The following is an 18979-nucleotide window of genomic DNA, read 5'->3' as shown; positions in this document are numbered from 1 at the left end:
AAAGCGGAACGGACAGATAGACACAAACTAAGAAAAATACTATATATATATATATATATATATATCCAGCATGGCATAATCATGTTGACACACTGGTTCCCGTTGGATCACCGAAGTTAAGCAACGTTTAACCTGGTTATTACTAAATGGGTGACTATTTGGGACTTCCAGGTGCTGTATGTGCTCTCTGCTTATCTCGGCATTGTTTCCAGTTGTCCTGGACTTCTCCTTGCCACTGGACCCAAGCAGTGCCGATTCAGGAGAGGTGTGGTTGGGGATTGCGCAACTCTTGCCTCGCAATTACATGTGCAGCTGCCCCTACAGGGGGTATCCTTTGTCTTTTGAGACTGAATGAAGGCATCGGATATATATATATATATATATTTATATAATCTTTAAATTCTTATGTTAATTACTGGTGGCCTTGAGGTAAGATGCTAGCCTTCAAAGTAAAGGATGGCTTCATGACTGAGTTTAAAATTCCCGACTAGCACTGATTATCACTTCCTACACTGATGATTGCATAAGCATGAAACACTTGTGTTTGTAGATCTAAAAATAACTGTTAAAAATATATATGTACATATTTATAAAAGTGAGAATGTGCGTGTGTGAAGACACTTCTTAACCTATATACTCAACGAATATTTTATCTACAAACTTGAAATTTGGTATATAGTATATTCAGACATGTGGAACACGTTTTAATCCATTTTCATCTAGAAAAAAAAGGGCGGCTCAGGGGTCAAAATTGAAAAATTGGTATATGGGAGGCCACCAGATTTTTATCTGTTTTCAACTGTTTCACGACTGGACATACGCGACCATGAAATATGACGGCATCCTTATGTTAAATATGAGTTGGTTTGAAAACACCAATTAAAAGTCATGTCAAGCTGGTGTAATGGTTATCGTACTTGATTGACTGTCTTTAGATTTTGATTTCAATCTCAGCTCGAGTATATTTTTTACTTACAAGAAGTGAACTGTTTACAAAAAAAGATAATACTTGCATGCACATGTTTCAGTTTGTCGTTTTTTTTTTTTTTTAAAGAAAATTAAACGTTACATTTAATACCTATGGTATTTCTGTTTATAATAAATAAGACGTCTGTGTTAATTAAAATAAAATATTTATGCGTATTTCATGATTGGGCAACGCAGGGCAGCCTGCTAGTATATATATATATATAGAGAGAGAGAGAGAGAGAGAGAGATATCTTATATATATATATATATATATATATATATGAGATATCTCTCTCTCTCTCTCTCTCTCTCTCTCTCTCTCTATATATATATATATATATATATATATATATATATATATATATATAATCAGATATATCTATCTATCTATCTATATAAAATAAAAATTACAATTAAATTTACCAAAATGATCCAAGATGGTAAAATTAAAGTATAGTATAAATATTAAAGACTTAATATTTATAAAGTTATCTTAGCCAGGTGTAAAAGCTCGATAAAACCAAATAGGAAATAGAGCTTATGATACGAGCAAACAGTTAATAAAACATGTTAAAAAAAAAACACTTTGAATATGTTTTTAACTCATTTCAAAGTGTTTTTTAACATGTTTTATTAACTGTTTGCTCGTATATATATATATGTGTGTGTGTGTGGCATTTGTGGGAAAGAACTCCAGCAAAGTATTCAATTATAAAGAAGGAAATTGTATATATAGAGCAATTTAAAATTTTACAGAAGGTCTGAGAAACATATGCATTGTCTGTTTCAAATCAGACACAAACCAGTTTATATTGTATGTGAAACCGACGGTACCTATGTTTTTCTGACCTCTGCCAAATTTTTCAATGAAATATATATATATATATATATACATCCTTTTAATTTATTTTTACATAAACATTTAAGTATCCATACACATTCAAGAGTATGTTTCAGTCAATTGGTTATAACTAACTAAAGATATCATCAGGCGATGTTACTTTTACCAAAGTTCAGTCATATATCCAGGGTGTCCACAGAGCCTGGATATATTATATAGCCAGTCTTTGTGGACATCCTGTAGATTATGTAGCCAGATTTTGTGGACATCCTGTAGATTATGTAGCCAGATATTGTGGACATCCTGTAGATTATGTAGCCAGATTTGTGGACATCCTGTAGATTATGTAGCCAGATTTTGTGGACATCCTGTAGATTATGTAGCCAGATTTTGTGGACATCCTGTAGATTATGTAGCCAGATATTGTGGACATCCTGTAGATTATGTAGCCAGATTTTGTGGACATCCTGTAGATTATGTAGCCAGATTTTGTGGACATCCTGTAGATTATGTAGCCAGATTTTGTGGGCATCCTGTAGATTATGTAGCCAGATTTTGTGGGCATCCTGTAGATTATGTAGCCAGATTTTGTGGGCATCCTGTAGATTATGTAGCCAGATATTGTGGACATCCTGTAGATTATGTAGCCAGATATTGTGGACATCCTGTAGATTATGTAGCCAGATATTGTGGACATCCTGTAGATTATGTAGCCAGATATTGTGGACATCCTGTAGATTATGTAGCCAGATTTTGTGGGCATCCTGTAGATTATGTAGCCAGATATTGTGGACATCCTGTAGATTATGTAGCCAGATATTGTGGACATCCTGTAGATTATGTAGCCAGATTTTGTGGGCATCCTGTAGATTATGTAGCCAGATTTTGTGGGCATCCTGTAGATTATGTAGCCAGATTTTGTGGACATCCTGTAGATTATGTAGCCAGATTGTGTAGACATCATATATATATATATATATATCATGAATTCGATCCTGACCTGTGCTGACGAAGGCTAAAAAGTCAGAAACACGCGTGTCCATAGTTATAATTTTATGCATGTAAAATAATATTTAATATATATATTAAACATTATAACTTATATCTTTATTATATTAAATATTTTAAGTTTTACTGTTAATATATTTAAATGTGTAGCTTAATCGAACTCATTAAATTAAACGGATTGTAACGACTAAAAATGTGTATACATTATTGGGAGAGGAGGCTATATATGTTCATGGTGCTAATCTTAGCCATAAAATTCAACAACGGTTGAGGGACCAAGTAAAGATGAGTAATTTAACTAGTTAATAAAACAAGTTTTTGGTTTACAAATGCAAGTCAGAAAGTCCCGTCGTTGATTCATTATTATTACGTTATTAAACAATATGCTGCTGACTACGAGATATCTGACGATGAACTGATCCACGAAACCCCCGAATGATTGGTTCGTTTTGTTTGGGGCATTTTGTGATTGATAGGCTATCATTAAATCGTGGCCGACTAATTTCAACCAACCTAAATCGTTAAAAGATCAACAACCGACTTTTATTCGTCGGTGAAAAGCCGTTAAACAGCTAAGACTTTTTGCCTTACATTTTATTTATTGATTTATTTATTAGTTACGCATCAAATGTGACAGCTTTGTTTTTTTGTTCTCTCTTTTCTGTCGGTTTTTTTTCCTTTTCTTTTTGCTCTCCTTTTTCTGTTTCATCTTCTTTTTCTGTATGATTGTGTAAAATAAACCCGTTTCTATTTTACTTCCGCTTTCCTTTTAGCAGAAGTCTTGCCGGTGTACACAGAGGAAAAGCCCCCTTTAAATAATATTTACTTAATTCTAGTTTAATTTTAAAACTCTACATATATCTATCTATCTATCTATCTATCTATCTATCTATCTATAAAAGTGAACGTGTCTGTGTGTCTGTGTACATTTCTCTACGCAATAACTCTGTCAATGTTTAGTCTACATACTCGAAATTTGATATACAGGGTACTTTGTGATTGATTTTAGGCTAGAAATTTGGCTATTAAGGGGTCAAATTTCAATGATTTGACCTTTGAGAACTCTACTAAACTCCTCCGAAAATTTTCGGTCTAAACACTTGAAATTTTAGATATAGGTTTCTTCGATATGGATCTAACTTAATAACTTGATTTGAGCCCAGAAAAATAAATGTTAGGGCTCAAAGTTAAAAAAAAAAAAAAAAAAAAAAAAAAATTGATCTCTGCGGTCTCTACCAAATTACTCAGATAATTTCTGGTCTAAACATTTGAAAATTTACATAAAGGGTATTCAGAGATAGGGCAAGCTTTTTAATCGGTTTGGGTAAAAAATTTGAGCTACCAATGTATAAATGTATGTATGTATGTATGTTTGCATGTCTGCCTAAAACTTTCGATAGAGGCGACGGATTTTCACAAGATCAGTATTGTTTTGAAGCTCGACTCTTCAGATGACAAATATCAAAAATTGACTAAAATCATTAATTTCTTCACCCTCAACTGGGCATTTTTCTACAGGGAGGGGTCGCTTTTCTTACCGATATTTTCGAAAGTCATCTCCTCTTTTCGATTGTCTAGCCTTAATTTAAACCTATATCACTTCCGGTTTGGTGGTGGTCGTAACAGCAAAGATGTCATGTTTTTTTCCCGTTCTTTTCCTCCTTCGCTGTACGGGTTCGAGCCTGCCTTCCTATAATCACTTTTTTTTGTTTGTTTTTTCTTTGCTCAACACACACCTCCAAACATCTAGGCAACGCTGGGCTGAAATGCTAGTATATCTATAAAAGTGAAAATGTCTGTGTGTGTCTGTGTACATTTCCTTACCAAATAACTCAGTCAATTTTCGGTCTTGAAACTCGAGATTGAGTATAGAGGTTTGGGAAATCTTTTTAATTGGTTTTCAGACGGAAATTTGGCTGTCAAGAGTTCAAAGTCAACGATTTGACCTTTGAAATCCATACCAAACTCCTCCGCCAATTTTGGCTTAAAACCCTTGAAATTTTAGATGTAGGTTACTTGAACATGGATTAAACTTTTTAATTTGATTTGAGCCCAAAAAACTAAATGTTAAGGGGTCAAAATTGGGGTCAAAGTTAAAAAAAATTTACCTCTACAGTCTCTACAAAATTTCTCAGCCAATTTCTCGTCTAAACATTTGAAATTTTACATAAAGGGTATTCAGAGATAGGGCAAGCGGGTTTGTATTACTGTACACATAGATTCGAAAAAGTTGTCAAAAAACAAATATAGAACAAATAAATGTTATCAAAGGCAAGATAAGTTACTTTTCTACCTAACTGGATATATTTTTTGTGTTTTTATTCAGTGTAACATGTTTATTCAGCTCGAAAAACATGCAATGTTTACCGATGTATTGGAAAATTCAAAATGGCAGCCGACTGTCTCTCGGAGAGGGTACGTTTGGGAAAAGGTATTATAAATAATAAACTAGACAAAATACTGTTAGAAATTCGCTCAATATATGTTACCGTGACATAAGTTGACATGTATTCGGTTGTTTTTTAACAGTATTTTGTCTAGTTTATTATTTATAATACCTTTTCCCAAACGTACCCTCTCCGAGAGACAGTCGGCTGCCATTTTGAATTTTCCAATACATCGGTAAACATTGCATGTTTTTCGAGCTGAATAAACATGTTACACTGAATAAAAACACGTGAATTATATCCAGTTAGGTAGAAAAGTAACTTATCTTGCCTTTGATAACATTTATTTGTTCTATATTTGTTTTTTGACAACTTTTTCGAATCTATGTGTACAGTAATACAAACCCGGGCAAGCTTTTTAATTAGTATGCACCAAATATTTGAGCTGTCAGGAGGTCAAAGTTCAAAAGATTTAACCTTTGTGGACTCTAGCAAACTACACCAGCAATTTTGGGTCTAAACATTTGAAATTTATACATAACGGGTATTCAGACATGCAGTAAGCATTTTAATCAGTTTTGGGGCAAAAATTTGGCTGCCAAAGAGTCAAAGTTGAAAGAATTGACCTTTGTAAATTCTACCAAATTCCTCTGCTAATTTTGGCTCTAAGAACTTGAAATTTTAGATGTAGGTAACTTGGAGATGAGTACAACTTTGTATGTTGATTTGAGACCAAAATAAGTTTTTAAAAAATTGACCTCTGCAGTCTCTACAAAATTACTCAGACAAATTCACACGTAGGGCAAGTTATGAACAGTTATGAACAGTGCGTAGGGCCCGAGCAAAGCTGGTCTGAGCTGCTAGTATAAAAAAAGTAAATAATAATAATAAAAAAAAAACTAATTTTTACTTGGAATGTTTATTTATTTATTTCGGAATGGTTTTACGTATTTTTAATAAAATATGTTATGAAGATATTTTTTGAATTTTTTTTTATCAGAATAGGTTTTTTTTTTTTTTTTTAACAAAGGAATCACTACTTATCAAGGCCCATAGGCCACTCGAGGATAGGTGTTAAAGAGTGTGCAGTGGTCAAAAGGACAATATAGTAATCGTTAGAAGTGTAAATTTGGTAAATTGGATTACTTATGGGGGAACTGCTCATCAAGAACTTGTTTACATTGGACTTGAAGACGACCATATTGTAGTCAGCTGGAAAGCAGGTAAACGGAAGAGAGTTCCACAGGTGTGCAGTTCTAAGAAAGAAGCTTTTTTCATGGAATCTACGTTTAGGTTTAGGCGTAGATAAAGAGTGGAGGAAATTATTGATAGTGTTTACAGCCAAACAAGTGTTTCTCGTGAATATTTGGCGAGGGTGTGGAATCAAAGATTGGAGCTCAGACGAAAATAATGATAAAACAGAAACAGGCTCGCAACGTCTCTTCTGTGAGAAAGAGGTTGCAGGAAAGAGAAAAGGGCATCCCCTCACTAGGCTACAAAGTCTATTCTGAACTCTGTCAAGGCAGGATAAGATCTTCGTAGAAGCTCCTCCCCAGATGTGACAGCAATACTCCATTCTTGGATATACCTGGATTTTATATAGGTAGAGAATTGCATCAGCAGGTAGATATCTACTGGATCGACAGTAGATACAAAAAAAAAAACACACACACTATATTGTTGTGAAAATATCGTTCAAGATAAGAACAGTAGTCTAAAGAATCCAAATAATACGAACAATGAACCTCATCTCAAAAATTCCGAAAACCAATTTTCTTTTGTTTATATTTTTCAGGGCTGCTGTAGAATTACTTCTTAATAATGAAGCTAACCCGAATGCCACAGATTCCCGCGGCTGTACCTCTTTACATCTTGCAGCTTGGAATGGTTTCTCTGATATCTGCCGAGCCCTACTTACCAAAGGCCCGGCTGCAGCTCTTGTCAACACACAAGTAAGTAAAAAAAAAAAAAAAAAAAGAAATATATATTCCTGATTCTTTTTCTAGGATAAACATATTATACTTAACTTTTTCTTAATTTATCCTGACCTATTTTACAGAACTGAACTCCTTGTTAGTAGAAGAATGCAATTAATAACCTGATTGGAATTGTTTGATGGTTTGCATATTGCAGAAATAATGAAACAGAATCTGGATCAAGTGATGGAAATATTTTTTTTTTTTTTTTACACAGTGGTCACTACTTATCAAGGCCCGGAAGCCACTCAGGGATAAGGGTTATTGCAAGTACATTACGTTAGTGTGGAGATTTTATGGAGTGTTTACTTAAGGGGGCAGTTCATTAGGAATTTGTTAACGTTGGACTTGAAGACATCCAAGTTGTAGTCAGGTGGGAAGCAGGCATACGGAACAGAGTTCCACAGGCGTGCAGTTCTAAGAAAGAAGCTTTGTTCATGGAATCCACGTTTTGATTTAGGCATAGATAAAGAGTGGGGGAAATTTTTCACAGTGGATTCGGCTAGTTTGATTTGAACTTATTGCTCCCATAAAAGAGCTCGTCTTTGCCAAACATGTGGAACTTAGATGTAAGAAAAAACAAGCACCTGCTGGAATGAGGGTATGCATATCTATTAACCTTATGCTGTTCTATCTATAATACATCGGCTCAATGAAACTTGGCAGAACAGATATTCACATTACAAGGTGGAATGATAAAACTGTCGCCATAGAGAAAACAACACTACAGCTTTATTTTAAAACTTTTATTGAAAAAAAAATCAATTCAGGTAACTTGATTATGTAGTAGAGCTGACATCTATTCAATGTAGCCACCTTCAGCTTCAGTCACCACCTTGATACGGGTCCAGAACTATGAGCATGCTTTTTCTACAAGTGCCGGCGGAGATCGGGGAATACTCGGCAGGTGGTGGTGATCAAGCTGGCTTAATGTTGTGGAATGTCATGTTGGTGATGTTCTCAACATATGACCAAACAAAGTAATCCAGCGGGTTTAGGTCGGGGCAGGAGGAGAGTTGCCAGAGAGAGAAGGGTACACAGTCATAGCACTCCTGAAGCCAAGCCTGGTTCTCTTTGGACTTGTGGGCCGGCGCAGAGTCCTGCTGCCAGTGGCCACCTGATGGCACCAGGAAATCACCACATTCTTCAATACACCCAGGTACACTTTGCTGTTGAGTCTCAATCCGACTAAAAAAATGTGAGGTGGCATGATGTGACCCTCACTTGAAACCACATCAAAGACAATAACCGTGGCCAGAAACTTTGTTTTTGTCACCCTGAGTGCGTCCCTGTTATTCATGGCTATCCAGTGATGATTCTGGCTGCTGTGCAGCTGGTCCTAGCAGATGTTCTTTTCATCTGAAAAGAACCAGAGTATGTTTGGCTTCTTGGGATGCTTCAGTTTGTTGAGCAACCTGACAGACTTGATTAGCTTGAGGTTCTTTTATCTTCTCAGTCAAGATCTGGCTTATCTGGCACTTCAAGTCCTCTTTCACAGATGCATTCACAGTTGTGTGTGAGATGCCTAAATCTCTGGCAATCTGCCGAATGGGCCGCTGGGAAGTTTCATCAATGATTGCTTGGACTTTTCAGATGAACTATTTAGTTCAGGTCTTCCAGGCAGTGTCGTCGGCCTTGGGCTTCCGCTCCACCACGTCCAAACAGTCATCTGATGCGTTGAGCTGTGCCCTCAAGCATTGAACCATCTGGATTTGCATTTTGAGGGTACTGGCTATGGTCCTGTTATGATAACTTGGATCGATAAAGAGCATGATTTGTACAGCAGCACATCTTTGCTCTTGCTTGTTGAACATTGTGTCACTTTTAAACATGATAAAAGTCTTCTATCGCTTCTGGGATTTGTACACAACTGACCGACTAGTAGACGGTCTGCAACAAAAAAAGTAACACTAGTTTTCATCAAACGGAAATTGAATTATGTCGTCTTTTATAGGGCGACAATTTTATCGTTCCACACTGATTATTAAATGATAATTATCAATATTTTAAGCAGTCTTGTTGGAGAAAAGTACACTATGTAATTAAGGTCCAGTGGAAAACACATTATTTCCCAGAAGATGGTGATGTCAGAAAAAGTTTACCTAATTTAGATCGAATGGCAGATGCGTTTTTAAATTCAATCATGTTTTCGGGAAAGTCTGCTATGTGATAAATATCCAGTGGCAATCAGATTGTTATAATGAATATAATGTTACCATAGGAAAAGATTTTGTTCTGCTAACGTGTCACCACTTATCAAGGCCCAAAGGCCATTTGAGGATTAGGTGGACGATGAGACAACACTATGATGGTTGATAGCTATGGTGGAAGTTTCTCAGAATTTTATTTAAAAAAGGTGGTTCAACAAGAATTTGACTATATTGGACTTGAAATCGACCATATTGTAGTCTGCTAGGAAGCAGCACTGTGATATTGTGTTTCACAGCCGGACAGTTATTCCCTTAAGTAATCCAATTTACCCAATTCCCACTACTAATGATTACGACGACATTTTCCCATTGACTACTGTACTCTCATTAACACTTATCCTTGAGTGGTCTCCAGGCCTTGATAAGTCGTGACTCCTTTGTAAAAAAAAAAAAAAAAAAAAAAAAGAAGAAACTTTACTCATAGAAGTTGTGTTTAGTTTTAAGTAAAGAGAAAGGGAACATATGCCTAGAGTGCAGAACCTCGATATGGGAAAGAATAAGTACATGTTGAAATGAGAGTACTTATATGCATTGACCGTGTGTGGCCGGCATACTTTTATATCCATAAGAGATAAGCGAAATAGAAGTCGACAGAAGTTGTTTAGCACTCAAACGGCTAAAATCATTGAGTAATATGGATATTGGAAACGGTGTTGTTAGAGGAAAGCCTACTATTTGATGACCATCTGTGAGCAAACACATTTTTGCATTAAATTAGCTAGCAAAGAAAGTATACCACTTCATTTCTGAGGCAATTCTCTACTTTTATTTTAAATAGTATCCTCCTCCCAAGCATTACCTCCTGTTTTTTGTTTTTTTTAATTTTTAGAGGGAGCAAGGATAATGTAGTCAAGATCATATAAAATGTAGGACTTTATTGACTACAATATTAACCAAGTAATAACTCTCTGCGTTTAGAATCAAAGGTATTGTCAAAAGTGTGACTTTTTCTTTTCTTTAACTATTGTTAACTGATTTTAATTGATTTTTATTTTATTTTATTGACTTTATTTTAATTGGTTCTTTTTAAATGGCTTTATTTTAATTGATTTTATTTTAATGATTTTATTTTATTGATTTTATTTTAATTGATTTTATTTTATTGATTTTATTTTAATTGACTTTATTTTATTGACTTTATTATAAGTGACTTTAGTTTATTTGACTTTAGTTTATTTGACTTTAGTTTATTTGACTTTAGTTTAATTGACTTTGTTTTAATTGACTTTGTTTTAATTGACTTTGTTTTAATTGACTTTATTTTAATTGATTTTATTTTAATTGATTTTTCAGAATAGTGATGGAGACACTCCTTTACATTCAGCATCTCAATATGGCCATTGCGCTGCGGTGGCTGTTTTACTTGAGGTAAGTTAGTGACATTTTAACTTTTTCTTAATTACCATCAAGACAAGGACGAGTTACAGCTGCCGGTTAATTTTTCTAACCCCCAAAGCCACCAGAGCCTAGGTCATTGCAGAGGTTACTTGTTTTCTGTTGGCTGAGATATAATCCTGTGTAGTTCTAATAGGTCCACCTTCTTAGGTTTTGCCTTTTCACCCTTTAACAAGAGGTTAGGTTATTGTTAATTGCCTGAGGCGCCCTTACCAGGGAATGCTGATAGGGTTTTCCAGCTATTTTTTTACAAGTCAGAGTGCTCGTTTCTAGGGTATTTTTTATACTTAAATCATTCTTTTATATTTCATCCTGGAAAACGGCAGGACACGGATCCTGCTAGTTAAAATAATAAAGTTTTTTTTGCTTGAAATTGATTCTTTCTGAAACAGCATGTGTAATTATTGCCCAGTCATAAGATATGCTTAAATATGATATTTCTATCCATGCAAATTACATATTTATTATTATTATTATTATTATAGAGACAATTTTGTATTGATTATTATATTGAACCTAATATATAGTAGTGAGATCAACTAATATATATATATATATATATATATATATATATATATGACTTTGGTGCCATCAGCTAGAATCAAAACCAACACATACAACTTTCCACCCTCATTCCTTAGCCTGTAAGCCATGCCTATACGCATATATATATATATTATATTTATATTATAATATTATATATCAATCGGTGTTAATGTGAGGCTCACTGTTTGTTTGTTTGTAAATAAACAAGCTGCTCGAGCACTGTAAAAGTGGTAGGCGAGTGTTTATTTAAATGGACATTTAATGAGGTTGTTTGCAGGCAGCGATCCCACTGGCCAGAGGTTAGAATTGCTGATTATCAACCAGATGGTTGTAAGTTCAATCCCTGGCTCAGGATGGGTGCTGGTCTAGCCGCACTGATGAGCTGTGATACAGCAAAACAGTACTGTATGTGGATGACTATATATATATATATATGCATGCAGCATTCCTTCCTTTTAAGCATATTTCATTAAATATTATACATAATATATATAAACTCATCCCTTTTTTAAAAGTTGGAATCGGCCGATTGTTGAAGACAAGATTCAAGCAAGCAGGAAAGTACGGTCGGACTGTCCACAGAGTTTTATAATGATATAGATGAAGGGTAAAATAAATTCTTTGAACAGAACTGTTTTCCACCATTTCATGTCTCTTTACTTTTTCTTTTCTCCTCCTTGCAACCTCTATCTCACAGAAGAGATGTTGCGAGTTTGTCTCTGATGTATCGTTATTTTCATGGAAAGTGTTCAACTGAGCTTCAATCTATGGTCCCCCCTCGCCAAACTTTCACAAGAAACACTCGTCTAGCTGTAAACACTATCAATAATTTCCCCCACTCTTTATCTGTGCCTAAACTAAACGTAGATTCCATGAACAAAGCTTCTTTCTTAGAACTGCACGCCTGTGGAATTGTCTTCCGTTTTCCTGCTTTCCAGCTGACTACAATATGGTTGTGTTCAAGTCTAACGTAAATAAGTTCTTGATGAGCTGTTCCATATAAGTTATTAAATTTTCCAAATTTTCATTACTAATGATTACTATATTGACCAATTTCTACTGTACACTTTTTAACTCTTATCCTTGAGTGGCCTCTGGGCCTTGATAATGTGGTGATGCCTGTGTAAAAAAAAAAAAAAAAAAAAAAAAATGTATCTTTACAACATATAATGCCAGTAAGCCTAATATCTAGAATCCTTATTCTAATTTGGATCAAAATCCATTACGTGATTTCCATTCTAGAAAATGTCTAAAACTTTAAGGCTTAAGCTTAAGAAGCCATAAGAATTACTTGAAATTTAGGGAGTCTTGCTCCATTAGTGTTTAACGACTGTGGATCAAATTTAATGCAGTGTTTCAATTTTCAAATGTGAGGTTTGATTCATATTATGGTTCCTAAAAACCTTGTAAAATACCCCAAAGAAAGTTTAATTTGAGGAGTATTTGTTAATTTATGTCTCATATTTATTATTAAAATTTCACAAAAGAATTTCCTAATTTTCTGTGAAATTTTTTTTTTTGTTGTTGAATTTTCACAAAGGGTCTACTCTTGGCCTCATTTGCATGAAACTAAATATAGCCCAACTTTTATACTTTGCAACTTTGTTCAGAAATTAATAATGATCAGTTAATTAGTTTAAGAGGAAATCCTGTATATAGAAATTTATAAACATATTAATGATGGGAGGATTCCAGTATTTTTCCTGATTCCGATAAAATTATAATTCTGTATAAATCTTTTAATATTTAAGAGTATCAATATACTTTACGATGGAGAAGTACATCTGAGAACTTATTACATTTCATTTTTATCTTAACTGATACAATTGAGTGGTAGGAAGATCCAAGTGAAGACAAATAAGAAAAGCGTCTATTAGTTTTTCCTTAAATTTTGCCACAAATTGTATTTTCATAAGATAGATGTGCACAGTAAAAAAAAAAAAAAATTTGCGAAAATTCCTGTTACGTCCCCAAGTAGCTCAAAAGAGGTCAAAAATGCCCCAAAATGGCCAAAAATGACACGTTTTGTGTCATAACTTTTGATCCATTCATTAGATTTTCCTGAAACCTGGCCAAAATGTGGAGCCCATTGTTCTTAATATAAATCCGGTATGGGTGACCCTGACAAAATTCTGGTTCACGTCCCCAGGAACTTTTAGTGCTAAAAACGCACCTTTTTGTGATTTTCTTTTCACATTTCTCAACAAAATCTTAATATGTCTGACTATATAGTGGTTTTTCATTCACCAAGATTTGACATCCCCTGCGGACTTTTGGGGCTAAATGTGTTACATAGGGTTCTTCATGCGGTTATCACTGAGATGCACCATTTAAATCATTGAGGGGCACTTTTTACGTTTGGTGTATAACATAAAAAGGATTCCGTGTGCGTATGATTGTCTCTAATATAAATGGTTGGGTGTTTGATTATCATAAAGGGAATCGTGTGTGTGACATGTAATTTCTGAACCTACCTCTGCTTCTTCGATGTTGGACCATCTGGAAATTTCTCATCCTGGAGGGAGACTTGATACCTGTTTGACAAAGATTTATCACTCCAAGACGATGAATGGGTTTTATAGTTTTTATTTCACTTTCCCCAGAGGTCCTGCAGAAGGTGGAAGTGAAATCGGCTTGTGTGGGTTCTTCTTCACACACGTCAGCGTTCGTCTCCCCCCCTCCCCAGTGAAGGGGGGAGACAACAGAAAACCGTCCGTCTTCTTCAAAGCCCAAATCAAATCTCACAGATGTAGCCAACCTAACCACGTCACTCATACGTAATCTGGTCAGCTGACCTTCGGTTCTGGTAAACGTGTCTACCTCCACGTTTGCTCACCTCTCTCTCTCTCTCTCTCTCTCTCTCTCTCTCTCTCTCTCTCTCTCTGTAACAAATGAGGGTAGGGAGCAAATGCTGAACTTTTTTCATTTTTTCATGTCTCGTTCACTGTGCACTCACAGGAGACCATGCATGCTTCACTTGTTTGAAAATATGAAGAACTTTTCCAAAATGACTAAATTCAGCATTAAATAATTTGAAAATAGTTGATATACCGTAAAACAAAACAACCAAACCAAACCAAACCAAACACCACAAATAAATATTTGAAGATATAAAGAACTTCCAAAATGACTAAATTCAGCATTAAATAATTTGAAAATAGTTGATATACCGTAAAACAAAACAACCAAACCAAACCAAACACCACGAATAAATATTTGAAGATATAAAGAACTTTCAAAATGTCTAAATTCAGCATTAATACATAATCCGGAAAGAATTGAAAATGCCATAAAAGAAAACAACAAATTTTCTTATCTTGCGATTGATTGAAAACAAAAAAAAAACATGTTCGATCTTCGCATAAAAAAAAAAAAAAAAAAGAAAGAAAAATGAAATTAAATAATATCGGATGGTGTTGACCATTTTATGTAATTAATGAAAATATTGACCGATTTGAAAACGGTTCTTTTATCATTCTAAAAAGATGAGATATCAATTAATTTGCATAATTAGATGAGATATTTTTTTTAATGGATTTGTTTGTCTTTGATGCAGACAAATGGATGAGAAAAAAATTGGTGGCAGGAATAAACGAGACTAAAATCTGAGAAGACTACAGGAGTGAAAGAAAACAGGATTATATGAAAGAGGATATGAATGAAATATAGAAATAAATTATGTAGATGTAGAATCGCTGTAAAATCGGGTACAGAGTATAAAAACTAGGTTATATAGTAAAATAAATCGATACACTAGGTTGCATAGAAGAAAGACATTGATGAATTAGGTTGTGTGGAGAAAGAGACTGATAAATTAGGGTATAGAGATAAGGAGACTGAGGAACCAGGTTATATGGAGAAAGACTAATGAAATAATTTATATTAAGTTAGGCTGATGAATTAGGTTATAAATAGACAAACGGATAAATTGGTTATATGGAGAAAGACTTATAAATACAGTTATATGGAGAGAGACTAATTAGGTTGTATGAAGAAAATGAAACTGATAAATTAGGTTACATTGAGAGACTGATAAAACAAGTTTTATGGAGAAAGACCGATAAATAATGTTATACGAAGCAAGACTGATTAATTAGGTAATATGGAGTGAGACTGATGAATAAGGTAATATGGAGAGAGAGACTGATTAATTAGGTTATGTGGAGAGAGAGACTGATTAATTAGGTTATGTGGAGAGAGAGACTGATTAATTAGGTTATGTGGAGAGAGAGACTGATTAATTAGGTTATGTGGAGAGAGAGACTGATTAATTAGGTTATGTGGAGAGAGAGACTGATTAATTAGGTTATGTGTAGAGAGAGACTGATTAATTAGGTTATGTGTAGAGAGAGACTGATTAATTAGGTTATGTGTAGAGAGAGACTGATTAATTAGGTTATGTGTAGAGAGAGACTGATTAATTAGGTTATGTGTAGAGAGAGACTGATTAATTAGGTTATGTGTAGAGAGAGACTGATTAATTAGGTTATGTGTAGAGAGAGACTGATTAATTAGGTTATGTGTAGAGAGAGACTGATTAATTAGGTTATGTGTAGAGAGAGACTGATTAATTAGGTTATGTGTAGAGAGAGACTGATTAATTAGGTTATGTGGAGAGAGAGACTGATTAATTAGGTTATGTGGAGAGAGAGACTGATTAATTAGGTTATGTGGAGAGAGAGAGAGACTGATTAATTAGGTTATGTGGAGAGAGAGAGAGACTGATTAATTAGGTTATGTGGAGAGAGAGAGAGACTGATTAATTAGGTTATGTGGAGAGAGAGAGAGACTGATTAATTAGGTTATGTGGAGAGAGAGAGAGACTGATTAATTAGGTTATGTGGAGAGAGAGAGAGACTGATTAATTAGGTTATGTGGAGAGAGAGAGAGACTGATTAATTAGGTTATGTGGAGAGAGAGAGAGACTGATTAATTAGGTTATGTGGAGAGAGAGAGAGACTGATTAATTAGGTTATGTGGAGAGAGAGAGAGACTGATTAATTAGGTTATGTGGAGAGAGAGAGAGACTGATTAATTAGGTTATGTGGAGAGAGAGAGAGACTGATTAATTAGGTTATGTGGAGAGAGAGAGAGACTGATTAATTAGGTTATGTGGAGAGAGAGAGAGACTGATTAATTAGGTTATGTGGAGAGAGAGAGAGACTGATTAATTAGGTTATGTGGAGAGAGAGAGAGACTGATTAATTAGGTTATGTGGAGAGAGAGAGAGACTGATTAATTAGGTTATGTGTAGAGAGAGACTGATTAATTAGGTTATGTGTAGAGAGAGACTGATTAATTAGGTTATGTGTAGAGAGAGACTGATTAATTAGGTTATGTGTAGAGAGAGACTGATTAATTAGGTTATGTGTAGAGAGAGACTGATTAATTAGGTTATGTGGAGAGAGAGACTGATTAATTAGGTTATGTGGAGAGAGAGACTGATTAATTAGGTTATAAAGAGCAATAGACACAACTTGAATGACTTGATTTAAACATTGTCACTAACGTTGAAGCCCTTCAGTTCTATCCCTGTCTTATGGTGTCTGATCCTACTTTTCTGTTTTCTTCAAATTTCATCAGTTACGTGTTTGTCGTCAATTGGCACCTGTGACCTTGTGCTTAGGCTTTCAGTCATCGTTTTCGGCAGTTCAACAGCCTTAAGAACGGATCTTCTCCCGACGCTTTGCATATACAGAAGAGACGTTTTACAATATTCATTACCTCTTTGGTAGTACCATTTGCTTGGTTGTTGCCTGATGATATTGTTTTGTGTTTGAACAGCCATTTTCTTGCAAATATTTTTGAACGTTTATGTCTAAAATTGAGGACCATTTTCAGAGGTCAGTACCGCTGGAATTCCATGGCATGCGAAATGTGCCTCCATCCGTTCAATCATTGCTCCTGATGCGGGTGCGTCCAGTTTGTGAATTTCAAGGAAATTGCTATGTCTGTCCACTGTGATCAGATAGCTTCGCAACCCCTATGATAGGAGATTCACTGCTACTTGTTGCCAGTGTCTTCCCAGCACCAGTGCTGTGATTTGTTTCTGCTGGCTGGCTGTCTGCATAGGTTGCACAGGTGCTACAGGCTTCACTGTATTGTATAATATCTTTAGACATTCTTGGCCAAAATATGAGGCCCCTTGCTTTTCGCAGACATTCATTTATACCTAGGTGGCCGGCATGTGCTTTTTGTTTCATCTCAATCTGCATAGCATGCTGTATAACTATTCTCTCTCATCGCAGTATTAGTCCATCTTGTATAGTGAGTTTATCTCTGTAATTGAAGAACGGTTTGATCAAATTGGGCAAGCTTTTCTCATCATCTGGTCGCTCTTTAGCGATTCTTCTGCCAGTGGTCTCATGTTGGAGTCTTCAACTGTCTTGTTGCGAATCTCTGCAAGACTATGGTGGTCTCGTATCGGTTGCAGTGTCAGATTATTCACTGACCTTATTTCTTTCAAGTCTGGCTCGCTTGTTGGTGCTCGTGACAATGTATCTGTCAATGAGATATCTTTTCCTAGCTTTTATTGGAATATGTAGTTGCATTGTTTGGGGCGGGGGGCATAGCAGGAGGTACTATAGCCGTTTTGATGCCTTTGATAGGCGCTTTTTGCTAATTGAGATGAGGGGTTTGTAGTCGGTCAAAAATACCACTTTTCTTCCGTGGGTTTAGTGGTGAAATTTTTCTAGGCCAACATCTTTTTCTCAATTTGTGCATATTTTTGTTCAGCATCTGACAGAGATCTTTTTTTTTTTTTTTTTTTTGCAAATGCCACTGGGTTGTTAACCTGTGTTAGCACTGCTCCTAACCCATACTCACATGCATCATTCTCAAGAGTCAGTTCTTTGTGGGAGGTCATAGTACGTAAGGATGGGTAAGTTTGTGAGTGCTTCTTTTACAGTGTTGAAAGCTGCTTGTTGGGAATCTGACTATGTCCACAGAAACAGCCTTTTTTTGGTTGGAGAGGTTTTGTCATTGTTGCTAGCTTTAGAATAAATTTCCCTATATTGTTTGGAACTCTCTGCAGATTCCTAAGCATGACAATGTTTCCTGGTGCTGAAATATCAGTGATGCCCCCTCACGTTTTCTGTGTCCACTCCAATACCATTTTTGATAATGCGATGCACCATCTTCGACAGGACTCTTAGGTTATTATATAACTTGTCGAAAGCCTCTCCTACTCCCTGTTTGTAGTATGTCCTGTACAGTGCGCTCAGTCAAACTGCATGCCCTGGTATATTTTCATGGTGTTATTGCCCTAGCAGTTCTCAAGTATAGCAACCTGAATTTCTCATGGTTTGCAATCTAGCCAATAACGAGTAGTTGGACCATCGTTTATGAAAAATTTTCCAGGAGTCTGCCTGATTCTCACTAAATATGAGTCATTTAGAAGTCCTGATATGTAAGCCAGACATATCGCTGATCTAGGAAGTGGTATTAGTAGTAGTAGCCATATTTTCGTTGGTGGATGTAATTGTGAGATGGCCGTGTTCTGTTTCTTTAATTAATCAATCCCCCCCAAAGTTTTGGGCAAGAATCACCTAATTATCACTCACATTCAGTAACTGCAATTAAAATAAATAAATAAATAAAATAAATAAATAGATTGTGGGGAGATAGGCAGGGCAACAGGTGTCATGA

At 35.3% G+C, this 18979-nt stretch overlaps 1 protein-coding gene across 11 annotated transcripts in view; it reads left to right on the top strand.

The window, feature by feature from the left end:
* The window catches only part of LOC145265500 (ankyrin repeat and sterile alpha motif domain-containing protein 1B-like), a 903976-nt gene that overhangs the window by 190011 nt on the left and 694986 nt on the right, over nt 1-18979 (top strand). For all 11 annotated transcript variants that reach the window (XM_080121395.1, XM_080121397.1, XM_080121394.1 and 8 more), the window contains exons 3-4: nt 7001-7157; nt 10685-10759. In XM_080121395.1, the coding sequence (XP_079977521.1) occupies nt 7001-7157; nt 10685-10759 (232 nt within the window). The remainder of the gene's footprint in view (nt 1-7000; nt 7158-10684; nt 10760-18979) is intronic.

This window comes from Euprymna scolopes, chromosome 40 (genome assembly GCF_053919585.1).
Source record: "Euprymna scolopes isolate OS-2025 chromosome 40, ASM5391958v1, whole genome shotgun sequence".
NCBI classification, from domain to species: Eukaryota; Metazoa; Mollusca; class Cephalopoda; order Sepiida; family Sepiolidae; genus Euprymna; species Euprymna scolopes.
This window is presented reverse-complemented; position numbering and strand designations above follow the sequence as displayed.